The sequence below is a fragment of the Pieris napi genome, chromosome 1, assembly GCF_905475465.1.
Source record: "Pieris napi chromosome 1, ilPieNapi1.2, whole genome shotgun sequence".
In the NCBI taxonomy this organism is placed as follows: domain Eukaryota; kingdom Metazoa; phylum Arthropoda; class Insecta; order Lepidoptera; family Pieridae; genus Pieris; species Pieris napi.
This window is the reverse complement of record NC_062234.1, coordinates 2099134-2117601: the sequence shown is the minus strand read 5'-3', so window position 1 is coordinate 2117601 and position 18468 is coordinate 2099134. Positions and strand designations below refer to the sequence as shown.

Genomic DNA, 18468 nt, shown 5'->3' with positions numbered 1-18468 from the left:
ATTCATGACACGCATTAGCAAACAGTATGGCTACCTCCGCACTGGAGCCTGGTTAAAAACAGCGCCAGTACTCTTTAACTTTCTCTCAATAGTTGCAGAGTATCGATTATATATACAAATTTTGTAAGTGCTTCAGAGCGGAATATTTCGACACTATCGATATATATGTTCGCAGAGAATATATAGAATACAAAACAATTTTTTACCGGATTGAAGTTATGTATTTACAATTATTTTTAATAATTTTAAATTTAACCGACGTTTCGCGTGCTTTACAGCGTGCGTGGTCATGGTGACTGAAGACTGAAGACACATCTTTTAGTCGATACCAACTCCGGGGAAATAAATACAACTTTTTCTACAGCTGTGATACTTTTTGACATTCAACACCTTTTGTTTTAATTTTTTTGTCTTAATTTTATTACTTATAAGCGTGCGACCCTCATCTCTGACGTCGAGCATTCGAATTACGGCACTGATTGAGCACAGCCATGATAGATGAAGCTGTAAAATTATAGTAAAATCTAGAAACCTCGATCTACGTACCTCAAGTTAAGTAGCGAGGTTATCTGGTAGTTAATAAACATATCCCGTCTAATTAAACAAACAAATCCAATTCACAAAACAAAATAACTCGAGAAGTAATGTCTGGAGAGTAAAATCACAAGGTAGGTGAAATCATCTTCACGTGGTCGTATCAGCTGATGAATTTTGGCATTTTCCCAAAATCCATGCGAGCACAAATATTTTAGCTACGAGCTGGAGCTTTAGATTTTAGACGAAATAAAAAAGAGTAAAATTCTACATAAAATTGATAAAAACAATATTCTATCACTGTACTAGATAATTGTGATCTTATAAGCCAGTCTGAAAAGTTAGGCCCACAAGACGCCGATAAATATAAAACGTTGCTACTTGTTGCCAACAAGTATAATATCCATATTTAAATTCTAAAATAGTCTTCATTTTAGAACCATTAAGTTATTTTAAAATTTCACATCGCACTAGGTATAAATCGTAGAAACCAAAAAAATATCACAAAATAAAAATACATGTACTAGTATAACCTACAAAATGTTGATAACATTGTAACAGATAAAAACAAAATTAGGTGGAATTAAGCGATGAAGTAAATTTACTGATAATATACGATAAATTGTATATTATTACACATATTTCTATAGTCGGTATACATATCTACAAATGAGTATGGCGTTCGCTCGTGAAAAAAATCTAAGAAAATATAAGAAACTGACACTAAGCATCTCACGTTTAGATAAAGTCAAGAAAGTCGAAGCACAATTTACGCGTAAGCACCAGAAATGTCAAGTCATTTAGACCAAGTAGGACCAAGATAACATTGTAATCATTGATAATAATAAAGTCAAAAGGATTCTCTAAGAAGATTTGAATATTACAATCAAACCAACCCTTATAGAAAGCAATCACGTTAAGCTATTTAACGATAATACGAACAAGAATCCAAATCATCAATACTTATTGTATAATAAAATATTCGCTAGCCGTGAGGATTCAATTCTCCGTGTTAACAATTAAGTATCAAATACATAGATAAACTTACATGAAATCCTCCAAATCTACAACACTGGTAAACTGGCAGGGTTCACCGCCAACATTGTAGCACATACTATCGTAATCCCATTCTTGTGACTGGCGGCAAGGCAATGCTTGCATGAACTGTGGTGCAGGTTTTTGTGGGTAACATACATTTATCGGAACACTTGGCTGAACATTGTTTATGGTTGGACAAAAGTATTGGATTCCGGGATCACGAACATAATAGTCAGCTTGATAGCGCTGATTCGAATAATCACCAATCACATTGCAAGCGTTATAATCGCGAATGTTTTGCACGGGTGGCGTCCATTGAAAATTTGAGCACTCTCCACGCCAACCAGGTACCGAATCTTGTGGTAGAGGATCACCATTCACCAACATTTTGGCGAAAGCGTTAGCACAGAATTAACAATAAAACAGTCCATCGGAGTACATTATCATCGTCCGACTGATAGGGCAGATGTACTTATCTTGACTTGTTAATATACGTATAGTAGCAAAAAATGATAAGTCTCATAAGATAACTGTAAATACGAAAGATTATTTCTGTCATCGGCTTATAAAAGTATTAAGAAAATTTACAATAAATTTTTTTATTGTATATAAATTTTGAAAATACAGGAGTACAATTCTTGCACAACTGTTTAAATATGACGCAGTATCAGTTACTGAAATGCTAATAATTGGTAATAAAATATTTAAAGTGCTAGACAAATGAATACACGTACAATTAATGTGAATTCTAGGGAATGCAATCTCGAGTCGAGATTGTCAATTCGAGATCTCGTAGTATTAAGAATTACGATCTCGCGAGATCTCGCCATATTCGAGATCTCGGGTAGTTTTCAAAAACCAAATAATTAAATGACACTAAACACAATGATAAGGCTGCGATGAAGATGTGATTTTGAGGTTAATTATTCTAAGTCGAATTGGTTCGGAAATACTTCAGTGGGCAGCTGGTTCCACAAAGTGGTGGTGCGCGACAAAAATTGTTTAAAAAACGCAAATGATCTTTATTGACTTATAAGTGAGTCTAATCTATCTAATCTCGAAGAAATACTTGAAGGATTTTTAGCTGCTCTCAGATTCTAGAATTAAAAACAGAAGAAAGACGCAATTCAACATTGCTTTCTGTTGCGGTGTTATTGTCGCGTTGATCTGTTCCAAGTCATATTTAAATTACAGGGATTTTCAAATATAACAACACTGCGATTGATTTTATTCGACACTCAGAGATGCGGTTGTTCATGGAAGAGATTAATTTTCTACTGACACTTAATCTCGTTCCTACGAGATCTCGTCATGTTTCGTTTCGGGATTAATCTCGAACAACGGCATGAAATCTCGCGGGATGTAGCTACCGTGTATTGCGTTCTTATATATATACATTAACATAACACGAGTTGCTTATCTTTACTTACTTCACTAGCTGTTAACCTTATTCTTTCTAAATACGTCATTTATATTTTCAACATATTATATATATACACGAGATATTAAACAATAAAGGAATTAGTCGAGATCACTTGAATGAATGAATGCATGAATGCACTTCCGAGAGATGCAGAGTGTGGGACTTGCTTTAACAGCCCTATCCACTAAATTTCTCCCACCTATCACGTCACTGGTGGGGAAACTTGGGTGTACGGTTTAGCATTCTACCAAGAGACTATATCACTAGCTGATACAATCTTCCATTAAATTGACATCGCCCTACAGTTCTAAAACTACAGTAGGGTTGCAATTTCTTCCACCCATTACGCATGAATCACCTGCATGTTCTCGCTGTGGTGCTTCCTCACATCTTGCAGATTTGCGTTCCACTTTGCCAGTCCACAGTGGTGCCTCACTTCCAAACATTTGCTACAGTGCAGAGGGCGTGCTTTTAAAAGCACTGCACCAAACTCCATAGAATTAGACATTCTCCTTCCACAATTATTTTTGCTATTGCAACCGAGCATTGAATAAGCGAACTTCTTGTGCTGTATCCACTTTCAATCCTTATTAACTCTGCTGCATAGTTCTCCTTATTAGGGAAGCAATTACATCCTTAGCAGTAACAATAGCGTCGAGCGTTCTTCTGACTCGCCATTATAGTTAGCGCCTCTTTCAATTGAGGCAAGTAACGTTGCCTTTTCTCTATTTGCCTCGCCATCTTTTTTAATAAGCCGCTAACCTGCTGCTTGTACCTGTACATGTATAGCCTGACCGAGAGTACTATTACTTTCAAAAGCAACAGGAATATTGAGTTTTTGCAATCAATCAGCGCTACCGCTACTGAACAACATCGAAATATAAAATCATGGCAGAAATTCGTATCCGACAGTGCGTCTGTGCTTATGGCGTTAGTAAGCAAAAAGAATAACAGTAAATTGATACTGGAGTGTCACAATGCACTGGAGGCAATAACCCTGACAAACAGAGTTACCCTACAGTGGATTAGGACATAAGGGATCTCTCGGCAATGATGCTGCCGACGAACTTGCTAGCTAATCTTTAAAAGAACCACTGAACTATACTTGGGGTACAGCGGGACTGAGCCGGGTACATAAATCAACGATACGACGTAAAACCAACGTATTTAATTCCGGAAGGGAGACAATAATAATTTTAGATTAAACGAGTTTACACTTCTAAATTAAAACCAAAGATTATGCATTATTATAGCAAATAAAAACCTAATTTGAATCTTATCTTAAATTTGTTTTGTATGATATTGTAAATAATCTATAGTTCCCTACATTTTTTGTACTCAAATCAAACGTTCAAAGTACAACTTTCAATCGTCGTATGAAATTTAAATATTTATAAGTCCATAGAATGCGACTAATATTGTGTAATACAAAACCTTGGTATGTAACTTGCTTTATGGACCATCTCTGTGTCTTTTTGACTGTCTAATAATATATAACAACAGTTAAAACAAAAAGGCTCTAAGTTCTATTCCCAGTTTTAGTTTATTTTTTCTGGATTGTATCGCGCTCTTAACCACAAATAGCATATCCGAGTAATCGATATAATACGTAGTAACAAAGAGTTATCCTAAAAAGTCTATTTAAATTAATTTGAATAAAATATTTCAATAGTAAATTCCAATAATATATATATATATATATATATATATATATATATATATATATACTAGACCCCAAACCACTAAAAGCTATAAATAATAGTCTATTTTTTGTATTGATTTGCCTGTATGTTATAAAAGTATAGAATAAAAGATCCCATCTACAATCCTCTCTTTTAACACTCCGATTACCCAGTTTCCGATGGGTCTACGGAAGAACAAGCTATGCATAAAATTCACAAAAACATTCGAGTTGTTAGACACATGATAGTTGTGCCCACGCGTCGAAAAAATTGACGTCAGTCCGTTGAACTTTCGGTTACTTCTGGAAACGTTATCGTAAAATTGCGTTACACAATTTTTATGAGGATAGCAGTGCCATTAAAATACTATCCTGTCACAGTAATTTTCTCATATTTTAGTTTAACTTCAATATTTGAAAAACACGCCATTCATTTACCATTTAGATTTATTCCTGCTTTCATTTATATTAGTTAATTAATTTTATTATAAACAATATTTATCTAGATGTCTATATTATATTAAACTCAAGGTTTTTGTATAAGTGTTAATTATGTTTATGTCCGAAGAGTTCACGATCGAATAAACATCGAATGGATCAGACTAGTGAATCAGGAAAATTCCACTGTATGTGGCTATTAATGTCCCTTTAAAACTTTTGACCTAATTCATTTTAGCGTGGAGACGTATTATTACGTAAACGATTGACTTTTACTACCCTACCTACGCTAAAAGCGTAAAGCTAATACTAGTAAAATAATTATTGAGTCATTTCTTTAAATCATTTTATAGAGTAAGGTGAGTTTAAGTTAAAATCCGTTGAATTTGAATTCACTTGCTGGATTATCCTGGGTTAACCAACAAAAGAGTTGGTCCTAAAGGCAAAGACAATAACACATCTGTTTTATAGAAGTCGATATAAAAGAGATTTAGATTGAGAATCCAGTGGTGTTACTACACTTTATCCAGCCGGAAGTCCTAACACACATTCAATTTAGGTTTAATATATCCCAATTTGCTTACATTGAGGTCCTACACTATTAGTTACTGTAAAAACTGATCAGAACAAGAATAATCAATGTGTTGAAGACTGAAGAACTGAAGAAATTAACTTTGTATGTATACTATAACCCAAATACTGCTTTATTATTTCGATTTTTGTACTCTTTAGGGATCTTCTTAGTTCTTACCTCATATTATTATTACTTTTAAATGTAGTTTTTCGTATTTCATTTATATTCATGTTACGCAAAACTTTAAATGTGAAACATAATTGACAATTTATGATTTAAATGGTAATGTGAAGAGAGAACAATTTGAGGTAAATTTTTCAATTAATAACATTTAAATAACAATTCATTTCACACAAACAGCCATTGCATTAATAGGATATGAAAATAGATATCACTAATTACTTTTAAATTATTTTTATCTATAACAAAGTTTATATTCACTATGTGAAGAAAATATAGCATAACACAACAAATATTATAGTTAAATTTATCATAAATTTTCACAACTAACCTTTTATCAAGCTTACAAAATAAAAGCTATTACAATTTAGTTTTGCTTTATCATGTTGTATTCAGTTCATGCTATTTTCAGCTGAATACTTTGTTTGTTTTTGTTTAAAATTCTACATAGCCCACATTATTGGTTTAAAGCACTGATTCCCAAAGTGGTTTATATCGACCCCTAGGGGTCTATGACAACCTGCAAGGGGTCTACATCACAAAAAAAATAAATTTGGGGGTCCATGAAATGAAAATGGGGGTCCACGGTAGTAGATCTCAACACATACACTGATTGTACCTATTTACTTACATCATACTATCTTATAATATCAAAGCAATACATTATTTATAAAAGTACCTACATATCAGAAAAAAATATATATTTTGAGTAGTTTTAATTTAAATTCAATTAATAAATGTATAGATTAACATGTGTTTTTACTTAAAGTAAGTTTTTAACACTAAACTTCACTACTGTTAGAAATTTACAGGAAATCAATATCAGGTAAGTAGGGGGTCTACCCAACACGGAAAAACATGGCAAGGGGTCTAGGACACAAAAATGTTTGGGGAACTCTGGTTTAAAGGATTACTATTGTGTTTATAAAAGGTAGACATTGAACAACCTATGCAATAATCATAGATTCTTTGATTGAGGACAAAAGGATAAAGGAAAGCAGTTATAAGTATTGTTGGAAGTAATAAAAACATAGAGAATGTTCAAAACCATAAAATATGGCAATAAAATAACTAAGTGTTGAATGACATACTTATCAAATATATCACTAGACTTTCTTGACGCACTTTGCTTGTTTAAGATTATTTCCATTTGTAGTTGGTGAGTGACGCATGTTATATAATTCAAATAAAGCACAATTTGTAATAAAAATCATAAAATTTTAATGTATTAATTTAAAAGAAGTTTTTAAAAGATACTACACTAAACTCTGGGATCTAATAACAAGGGACATTCAAGTATTACGTAAGCACTATAGGGGGAGGGGGTCTTTGATTTTATTTTTTGGTGATGACGTCAGCAGTAATTATTTACTATTTTACACATATTACCTACACATTATCTATGCTTGAAATGCATTGTTGAGGATTAGTAAAATAATTGATATGTTTATGTACTATTATTTTTGAGAGCTTTGCTTACATATTTTTAGTATGTTTATGATTAAATTAAATAGTTTCAAATGATAAAAATAAGCTTTAACAAATTTACATGTTGCTTGTTGGCATTGGTGTAAGAAAGTAAATCACAAAGGTTAGATCTTAGAGAATAATACAAGTGATATTCATATTATAACATAGTATTTATTTACCAATGGATAGGTAAAGTTCAAATCTAGGTGCTTTAAGCTATTAAAATATATATCTAATTAATAATAATAAAAATAAAGAATAATGTAAATTTTTTATGCAAGTTATTAATAATACATTGTTAAATGGAAGAGTCATAATATAGCTTAAAATATCCTATCACGTTTTAGAAGGTGATGAATAAATAATACCAAACTTTAATTATGCCAAAATTTACTTCTGTGACAAATGACATTTTTATCATGATTATGCTTACGCGTGATTTCGTAAAAGGAAGTTATTGTACCTAATAGATAAGTTCTGATTCAACACTGCATAAAATAAAGCAACATCACATCGGTTTAGGTACACCTAGTTTATTTGATAATATAAGACAATTTATACAAGTTACAAATAAAGAGAAAGTTTTTACAGGGACATTAAAGAGGATAATATGAATGAGGTTGCTTTCGTTAACTCAATAATAAGGTTTATATGGTATAAGTGCATTATTGGAAACTTACCGTCTCTTCTGAGTGGCTGGTTTCGTATCCATTTCTGCTTTAATCATTGCTATTCCGACCTTAAAAATTTGACGATATGACCACACTCTTAGAACACTGCCAAGGAGAGTAACATATCGCTTTTCACGATTAACTTTGTTTAGTTTCGCTGTATATCACAAATTAAGTCTCACAAATCACAATATAGGTCATTTTATTCTGCACTACACAAACAATAATTACACTTTGTTGTGAACTTGCACAGTAGAAGCAACAGAAAAATAGATTTATAAAGCCTCTAGCGAATTAGACGTACTATGTTATGTCACACTGTCACAGTATTAAGCGACATTTATTTAATTGTCACATTACTTTGTCAAAAAAGCCTGGTGTCAATTGTCAATAATTATTAATGATTGCCAGATTAAAATACACACATGGGGACATACATTGATTTAATAACCTGTTGTAAGCAGTATTTATACAGTCCATATTATTATTATCTTGCAAAAGAAAAGGGAAAGAAAAAAACTACGATAGATTATATAAGATCGCTTATACTACACATCATTTTGTTTGTTTAAGAGACATCTACCGACATACATTAAAAGTGCTGTTTTTACACAGCAATCTTGTTCTCATGTTTGAACATAATGTTAAGTATAGAAGTATGATGAAGATAGCATCGTTTCCTATTTTGCTTGAATTCAAGTTGTGTTTCGGCAAAATCACCTAGCAGATTCTTCTAAAAAGCGAGTACATTTTTTTTATAAATAACTAGCGGACTCGGCGAACTTCGCTTCGCCTAACAGTCCAATAACATCGTGTTAACTTTAGTTAAACTTAATTTAGGATTTCATTAAGACTTAAGTTGATAACATTAATACAACTTTTTTTGCAAATACGTAACTAACACGACTTTGTTTCATATATATTTAGATATTATTCGCGCCAGATCTAGCTATAGAACTGACCACGATACTCATACAAGAGTTACCGACCCGGAGAGACACACTAATTACTAAATTTATATAAATTTGGTAACTTTTTAGTTTTATTACTCAGTCCTAGTCTCATGAGTCACTGGGAAAAATGATATACCGCCTACTGCTAAATGCCAAATGTTTTGGTAATATGTGTGAAAGAATAATGGACTTTGTGGGCTTTCGCCAAACTAGCTAAAATCAATAACCATTAATTCCTATTAGAAAGATCGCTCTCTGGTAATAAATAAATCTAATTAATAATGAATAGATACAAGGTAAAAACAAGTAATTATTATCGAGACGAGGGAAGCTCCGTTTTATCCTAAGCTACCTTTAGATTTTCCACGAGTATTTGATAGGATAAGAACGAACAATGAATAGATGAACGAATTACAAAGTAAAATGTCGGGATTAACAGTGACTACGCTAATGGTAGTAGGTATTGAGTTTAGTTGTTTAAGGCTATGAAAAATATGATACTGTCAACAAAACTGGCTACATATACGATATGCAATATATAAATTTGTTTTCTGACGATATGGTACATACTTAAATTCTGTTTAAATAAAAAAAAATTCCAACATAAAGGCCAATACTATGGACAGTTAAGAAAACTTACACAGCGGCCAAGTTACACAAAAAAACTCTAGATACGCCAATGATTGGATTATCGTATATCATATGTCATATGTGTATATGTATGTATGTGTATACATAATAAGAATTATGAAATATTCTAACCGTGTTTGACATTAACAAATGACTCCATACATCCGCTCCTTCACCTGTTTTATTTTATTTTATTGACAAGCAGGTGATCAGCCTATATGTCTGACATATGTTCCTCACGATGTTTTCCTTCGTAGGAGATTATATCATTGGTGCACAACCGTGATTCGAACTTACGACCAGGAGTGCCTCTGCTCTGAACTCAATACACGAAACTAAAATACCTATCTCAAACGGTTTTATATTTTTATAATAACTGGAGTAGGGTAATACGTTTATCAATTGATCAGGATAAAAGAATCAAAACACACAGAGAAATCAACTGTATTGCATAAGAATAAAGCTGATAATCGCTCGGTAAGAGGGTTTCATTGCAACTAATTCGTTCCGAAGCCTGAACCTAATGAAGACCCCGGCAACGCGGCGCCTTTGTTTAATTCCTCAATTTATGAGGAGCAGTAATCGTTTTCTGGAAATGCAAGTAACCATTTAAATAACTTCAGTGTTCGCACCACGCTGGAATTTGCTATTATTCTGCGGACAGCATTTTCCGCATCGTACACTCACATTATACGACATTCTCTGATTTTAAACACAGGTATTAATCCTTTTTTAAATATTTAAGCATTCATAAGTGACCAGCCTGCTCGTGTCTCAAAAAAATACGGATACCTTACCTCTCTTCTATGCTATTCAAGAAAGCTGCACGGCATAAAAACAGTTCTATGATAGGTAGTCAACCCATAGCATTGGAGTTATCAAATAGATTTAAGTAAGCGCCTGGTAGAAAGTGTGGGTGACCCCAGAGCTGGTGCTTTCCTCGCTCAACGAATAAGAATCGCAATACTGTGAGCAGTGTTGGCTTAGTGGCTTCAGCATGCGACTCTCATCCCTAAGGTGGTAGGTTTTCTGTGCGGGTTTTACATTCGCTTGAACGGTGAAGGAAAACATCGTGGGGCTTGCCTTAGACCCAAAAATTCGACGGCGTGTGTCACGCACAGGAGGCCGCTGGTTGATCGCCATCTTGTCTAATAGATTTACAAATGATCAGATACAATCTGTGGCCCAGACCTAAAAAAGGTTGTAGCGCCACTGATTCATTTTATTTCATACAGTGAGGAAATACTTCCAGCATTATAGGTACACTGTCACGGGAACCAAACTTTAAATTTGTATTAATTTTCTATTTATCAATTTGTGTGTTGGAAATAATCTATTGTTATTATATATATTTAATTGAAAATCCCTAATTATATAAAATAATGAGTGTATTTATTGTGTAGGTCTTACGACTTAAATCACGTTGTATGGTGTAAATAGCTTTCATTTTCTCTCACCTTACAGTAACTACTATAAAGAATCGTCTGGTGAAATATCCCGTGTCCTTTAACGACCTATTATGTAGGCCTTAGCAATTTGCGGGGATCTAAGGCAATTTCAGTAACTTGAATGAATTGAATATTTCTTCGTAAGACGTTGTTCGTGGTAAGTAGCGTATATACTATAATTGGTCGGTATTATATATAATTGAAGAATCAGGTATAGAAGATTGATTACTTATCTTCTAGAAAAAACAAATGATCACGAAAGAGACATAGACATTTGAAGCTTTATAGTTTTACTAGCTGACCCGGCTAACATCGTTTTGCCATGTATATTATTTCTAGGAAATTTTTTTTGAGTTCAATAAAAATATAGACTATCAATAATAAAAAAATAGGGGTTGAAAATTAAGGGTTGTATGTATTTTTGTATGCTATCAAAAGAAACAAAAAATGTATCTAAAAAATAAATATAAAAATTTAGGGGTGGACCTTAACATTTAGGTTCTCACACTTACTGAATATGGTTAGGTCAAAATTTCATAAGAATCGGTCGAGTCGTTTCGGAGGAGTATGGGAACGAACATTGTAACACGAGAATTTTATATATTAGATAATAAGAATTATACATACCTATTAGAAGGTTCCAGCTGTATGTGTACTACCTGTATGCGTCTGTATGTTTAATATTTTTATTCAGTTTTCTTTTAATAAGCGGATCCATAATATATAGCTGGCTGTCCCACAATCCGACGCGTTTTGCTTTTAGATATTTCTTTATTTTAATTATAGTTAGTGTTACATGTTATTTTATGTTCTTTTTTGTTAATTATTTATGCTTCTTGTACTTTACCTTCTTCAGGTTGTTCTTTTTTATAGGTCCGTACTAGGGTTGCCTGGAAGAAATGGCTTAAGCGATAAGGCCACCCGCTGCCTAAAAACTTATGTAACCAGATTTTCTATACGTCTGTTAATGTAACAGTAACAACGTGTTAGTAAATAAATGTCAATCCGATTTCGGGTGATAGTTGTTAACACGAGTGTGAAACCATCTGTGTGTTAGAAAGTGTGTTTATTGTTTAACAATGCATTCAATCAAAATGGGTAATTGTTTTTAATACATGATCCTTCAGTATCTACCTACCCTGAAACAATGCACGCGGTAGTCGGGTACCAGAATCCATAAAAGCGGCAGTAGTTTTTATAGTAAAATCAAATCAAAATCATTTATTCAATTAGGTAACACAATGTACACTTATGTACGTCAAAAATAAATACATATTAAACGCTTCTAATTTTACATTTACTGCCAGTTCTCAAATTAAATAGTTGTGTTGATTGTGTTTCAATGTAGAACTTTAAAAGCTATTTTAAAAGTAAATAAGAAAGCAACTAGCCATTGCAGAGTTTTAAATTATTTTGTACTCGAGGCCCGTTCCTATTGCGTTTTATATTCCGTATTCAGACCGTTCCTCTCAAGTTTTTTTCAACTCTAAATCTATTACGCGTTTGTACCTTTAAGTTGAATTGAATGAAAGTAGGGCGATCAGGAATAGGCATAACTTGTCATTTTTACAAAGCTTAAATTCTCTTTTCACAGACTAATAAAAAGGTTACAACCGATTACAAAAAAAGTTTTTTGTATAGAGAACTGGCCAGTCGTTTGGTCACAATCCAACTTGATGTTAAGTGAGATGCCGATTTAACCGCTTAGGTAATCAGTTTTACTTAAACGTTTGTTGTGTACTTCGCAGGGTAATTAACTAAAATTGTTTAATAAATTTATTAAGTGTATATCTGTCTGTAAATTTCTTGAAAAAGTCATGTCAAGGTGATCTTTTGATATGTAACTTTGGTAGATTAAGTCCACGTTTCATCAAAATAGCTTATATGTTTTAAATATTTTCGCATTTCTGGATAATATAGCACAAAGGTAAAGACTATTTGAAGTTGGCAAATTTTTTCTATATCACTTCTGTATCTGTTTCATGATAATATATAGGCAAGTAGATGATCAGCCTGCGGTGCCGGCATCGTCGACTTTTTTGTACTAAGGCAAGCCGATTTCCTCACGATGTTTTCCTTCACCAGTTGTACAAAGAATTGAGAATTGGTAAACAGCCGGGGATCGTACCTACGACCTCAGGGATGAGAGTCCCACACTGAAGCCACAAGGCCAACACTGCTCTGTTGATCATTCTTGTTTCTATGTTTCTAAAGATTGTCTATGCAAATTTGTTTCTTATTCCATATACAATATACATACCTTCTCTTTAAAATTAATAGCGAAAAAACCGAGAACAATTTATCACTTACAATAGAGACATTGGAGTTTAAGAAACACTTAAGTGTAGTTTTATTGCCTTTAAATACTGTTGGCGAGTTGCCAAAGAGAAATTTATTTTATAGTCAACAAGAAAAGTTTACCATGAATTACGTATGCGATAACTATTTAGTTTTTTTTATAGAACAGGCTCACTTGATGTTAAGTGATACCGCCGCCCATAGACACACACATATTGCGGAGGGTTCGCAAGTGCGGTGTCAGTTTTTAAGAATGTGTACGCTCTTCTCTTGAAGGACCCTAAGTCGAATTGGTTCGCAAATACTTCAGTGGGCAGCTGGTTCCCCACAGTGTGCAGTGGTGGTGCGCGGCAAAATATTCCGTAAGAAACGCTTAGTTGTGGAACGATGGACGTCGAGGTGATACGGATGGTATTTTGTATTCTGTTTTGTCGTCCGATAATGAAAACAATTTGTTGGGTAGCGGTATATAAAACTATATAGAATATCTAGTTGGACACGTTCAATTTCCAAATATATGAAACAGAAAACATAAGTAAGTAAATTAATAGTCAAAAGAAAGAAAACTAAAATTAAATATCAAACAAACGACAATTATTACTTAATATTTCAAAGAAAAAACTAAACCCGCTTCCTCAAATATCGACTGGCAGTTAACTATTTTGATTAGATGTGGATCGGAAGGTTTTCTGAGGCGTTTGAGTTTATTTATAAGTGCGAGAACAGTAGTTTATTCGAAGGCCCCAAAAAAGCCTCCAATTACTAAAATTAATCCCTGGTACTTGGTTATTTTAGTATATACCAGTTGCAGTAGGTGAAGATTTAAACATGAGTGCAATTTAATAGGTGGCAAAATATTTAAAAAAATCAGTAACGCTATAACCTATTTACAGCTAGTTCAGACATGGCGGAATCCGTGCGGATGCAAATCGCGCGGTTCTAAACGCAAGTGTTCAGACAGACGCGGATGTAAATGCGGAGTGCCGTAATCCGCATAGAGTGACAGCGTTCTAGTCCAATCATGGAAGTCGAAGAAGCAATATGTGTGTACTTGTTGCTCCGTAAAAAAGAAAGAAAGAAGAAACGGCAGTATTGGGTGCATCCAATATTACGTGATCGGCTCACCCATGGTCAGTTTCTGACTTTATATCCAAAATTAAGAAGTTTTGAACCAAAATTCTTTAATTATTTGAGAATGTCGATAAATTCATTTGATGAATTATTAGAAATGATCAGTGAACAAATTGCATCTAATGATACCCATATGAGGTCAAGCGTGGCCCCAGAAGAAAAACTCGTGATTACATTAAGGTAAGATATTTATTTTATACATCAGAATATATGTTTTGTACTATAGAAGACTGTGAGTCGTCAGTGCTATTGCATGATAAAGGCGATGGAGACTCTCCTGGTACGATTGTAGAATATCCTGTAAAATATCCTTGTGGGTTTGAATATTGTTGGTTTTGCCAAAATACTTCATTAGGCGTGTTCTGCTGGCTCGTGATATGAATAGGCGCTGGTAATTTCTGCCCTTTCTGTATTACCTGGAGTAATTCAATTTTAGTAGCCAAACGCTTATTTTCTGGAATTTTTTTTAACTCTTTATACAATGACATACAAAAAAGCTTATCATCATCATCTTGCTTTGACATACTTTCTTGTAATTGTCTCTGTATTTTATCCCTTGATTCAATGCTATTTTCTAATATGTCAGCCAATCGCTCTTCTGAAGTAATTTTAGTCTTCTTCCTTTTATTGGGTACTGGTTGTATTTCACGTGCATTAACAAAATTATCTTGGTTTTGGTCAATGTTTTGAATTCCTTCATTTTTGGCTTCATGTATGTTTGATGTCGTTTCTTTGTTTTCTACTGTCTTCTGAAGAAAAGAAAGCCGGTCAAAATACATGTATTTTGAACCTTTACATGCACCAGAACCAGAAGGAATTGATTTGCCTTTCTTGAATTCCTTATTATAAGCATCCCGTATATTCTTCCACTTTTTTTGTAAAGTTACACCTGGAACAGAAATCAGTATTTTTAACAAAATTGTAGACTTATAAATACAGGAGCGGTCAAATATTTGAAGACACTCAAAAATTTGAAAAATTTAAAATAAAATAATTGACACTCATTATTTTAAACTAGCTGGTGCCCGCGACTTATAATTAATAAATGAAAAGTTTGCAACTTTGTTAACAAAACGATACAGATCAAGATTATATTGTTTCAGATATCTGGGTACTGGTTGTTCCTTTGGAGAACTGCATTACAACTTTCGTCTTGGCAAATCTACAATTACAGGAATTGTCCGTGAAGTATGTGAAGCTCTGTGGGAAAAAGTCGCAAAAAATGTCATGCCTGAACCCAGCGAAGATATATGGAAGAAAATAGCTACAGATTTTGAAAAATATGCAAATTTCCCCAATTGCATTGGCGCCATAGATGGCAAGCATATAAGGATTACAAAACCCAATGATTCTGGATCTTTGTATTATAATTACAAAACTTTTTTTTCCATAGTGCTGTTGGCACTTTGTGATAGTAACTATTGTTTTTCTTTCATAGATATTGGATCATATGGAAAAAGTAGTGATTCTGCAATTTTTAAAAATTCGGTATTTTATAAAAGATTAATAGAAAAGTCATTACACATACCAAAACCTAAACCAATATCTAACACAGATCCTACGCCATTGCCATACGTCATAGTTGGCGATGAAGCGTTTGGTTTATCCGAAACTGTAATGCGACCCTATGCAGGTAGAGGGCTATCATACGAAAAAAATATATTTAATTACAGGTTATCAAGAGCTCGACGTTATATTGAATGCACTTTTGGAATTCTGGCAAACAAGTGGCGCATTTTTCATAGGCCTATAAACGTTAATATAGACTTTGCCGAAGACATAATAAAGGCCTGTTGTGTGCTACACAATTTTGTTAGAACTAGAGATGGTATACAGTTTGAAGATACTTTATATACTGGGCCAATGAGTAATCTTAATACATTACATGCAGGAAGGGGTACACCGTCATCATTAAATATTAGAGACAAATATGCTAATTACTTTGTAAATGAGGGTCGTGTAGAATGGCAAGACACAAAAATATAAAAACTTGAGAGGTGTCAAGGGACACCCGGATAGAACGAAGTTGACCTCACTGGAGGCGAGTACTAGAGGCGAGTAGCGAGGCGTGGTGTTTGCGTGCGTGAGAATCGTGAGATTTTTCCCGCGCCCGATACTTACCTCCAATCACAATAACAACATTTTTATATAGTTTAGTTATTTGGGGTGGACTGTCAATTACAAAATATGTAAACTACCCTGATAAATGTAAAATTAAATACATACTGACCAAAAAGAACCTTTTTTTCCAAAGAATCCTCATTTTCTCCAAAAATATCCACCAGCTCCTGCCAAGCTCCGTTTCTAATAATTTTATTGGAATATTCTGCACATTGGATGTCCCACAAAGCAGGTCTCTTTTCCACCTCATCGATGAATAGCTCGGTGTCGAAGCGATCCATTGTCACCGTCCGATACGCGCGGCTTCCGCAGAGCAACTGAACGCGCTCTAGGTACGTCAAGTAAATAGATCCGAGCGGCAACCGCGCGAATTCATTTTCTAGCGGTTGAGTGGCGGTAGCCGCGCGGTTTGTCAATCCGCGCGGACAGGTATGAACGAATTTATAGGCGCTAATGTAAATAAGATCCGCGCGGTCTAACCGCGCGATTTGCATCCGCACGGATTCCGCCATGTCTGAACTAGCTCTTAGGCCTCGGCTTCAGATTTCTGTATCTGTTTCAAGATCATTTGTCAATCTAATAGGCAAGTATATGATCAGCCTCCTGTGACACACGCCGTCGACTTTTGGGTCTAAGGCAAGCCGGTTTCCTCACGATGTTTTCCTTCACCGTTCGAGCTAATATTAAATGCGCACATAGAAAGAAACTGACTGTGCACAGGATAGAGGCTACGACATCAGGGATGAGAGTCGCACGCTGAAGCCACTAAGCCCACAATTATCATACTTAATAATAACCCCAAACATATGGGACTATTACAAAAAGATGCCCCAAAATATTCTTTGAGATACAAGTTCCAAATATGGAACCATAAATGGTGAGGAATTGAAACGTCTAAAACGTTCCAGTGACATGTCTTGCCAAATGTTACATACCCGCAATATTCTGCATTTAGCAACAGTTTTTGAAATACATTCATACCGAGCGAAAAGTAGCGACAAACGCTGAAGAATATTATCAATATATCTGTAAAACAAAATCATTCGGAGAAAATGTAATTTGTATGAAATTTTTTACTGAATGAGTAAAAATTTATAATGTAATTTTTTGTTTATTAAAATGTTCTGATGTTTCGTAGATATTTAGTTTAGGTAGTACATTTTTCAAGAAAAGAACGTAGGTATCATTAAAAGGCCAACAACGCACTCGTGAGTCCTTTAGAATTGAGAGTGGGGAGGCCCTTTGCCTCCTGTTCTTTAAAAAAAATATTTTTTATAAACTTATAAGCTTGTAAGCTTTTATCAGTCAGTATTTCTCAGTTTTCTATGTTATAATTTTTCATCAAATAACATGTAATATTTCATTTATAAAAAGGTTCCAGGTAACGATGATCTTAAGTGTAAATTCAGAGTCGAGCCTTACCGCTAAGTATGACTCCGGTGTCGTAAACCAATAAGTTTTTGACATTCGGAAGTCGTACTTAGCGCTAAGACTCTGAATTTGTTTGTGGCTTAACTTTACAGAGGGTCTCATGGCTGAGGTCGTAAGTTCGATTATCGGCTCTGCGCCAATGGACTTTCATTATATGTGCATTTATACGGCGAACGAAAATATCATTAGGAAACTGGCGTGACTAAGACCCAAAAAGTCGACGGCGTGTGTCAATGACAGGAGGCTACCTACTTGCCTATTAGATTGACAAATGATCATTAAACATATACATAAATCTGAGGCCCAGACCTAAATAGGTTGTAGCGCCACTGATTTATTTTTATTTTTCTACTAAGTCTTAAGCTGCAACAGTGTTTGTAAAAACAATTCTAAACACAACAATAACTCAAAAGAAACGAATATTTTAAGTACATCCAAAGAACAAAA

At 34.0% G+C, this 18468-nt stretch overlaps 3 protein-coding genes across 6 annotated transcripts in view; 1 reads left to right on the top strand and 2 right to left on the bottom strand.

Moving 5' to 3' along the window:
* LOC125053762 (hypoxia-inducible factor 1-alpha) overlaps positions 1-8328 on the bottom strand; it is an 85517-nt gene extending 77189 nt beyond the window's left edge. For 2 of the 4 annotated variants that reach the window (XM_047655307.1, XM_047655343.1), the window contains exon 1: positions 1583-2008. In XM_047655307.1, coding sequence (XP_047511263.1) covers positions 1583-1959 — 377 coding nt within the window. In that variant the 5' untranslated portion in view covers positions 1960-2008. Of the gene's footprint in view, positions 1-1582; positions 2009-8018 lie in introns of those variants that run through there. The other 2 variants (XM_047655333.1, XM_047655315.1) reach the window with 2 other exon arrangements.
* A 5907-nt stretch (positions 8329-14235) lies between these two features.
* LOC125052305 (protein ALP1-like) lies at positions 14236-17122 on the top strand. The gene is made up of 2 exons (XM_047653064.1): positions 14236-14649; positions 15573-17122. The coding sequence occupies exons 1-2, from the start codon at positions 14360-14362 to the stop codon at positions 16453-16455; spliced, it is 1173 nt and encodes a 390-aa protein (XP_047509020.1). The 5' UTR covers positions 14236-14359; the 3' UTR covers positions 16456-17122.
* On the bottom strand, positions 14640-17102 carry LOC125052314. The gene is made up of 2 exons (XM_047653077.1): positions 16700-17102; positions 14640-15358 (listed from the first exon to the last, which is right to left on the bottom strand). The coding sequence occupies exons 1-2, from the start codon at positions 17100-17102 to the stop codon at positions 14664-14666; spliced, it is 1098 nt and encodes a 365-aa protein (XP_047509033.1). The 3' UTR covers positions 14640-14663.
* Positions 17123-18468: the final 1346 nt, after the last annotated feature.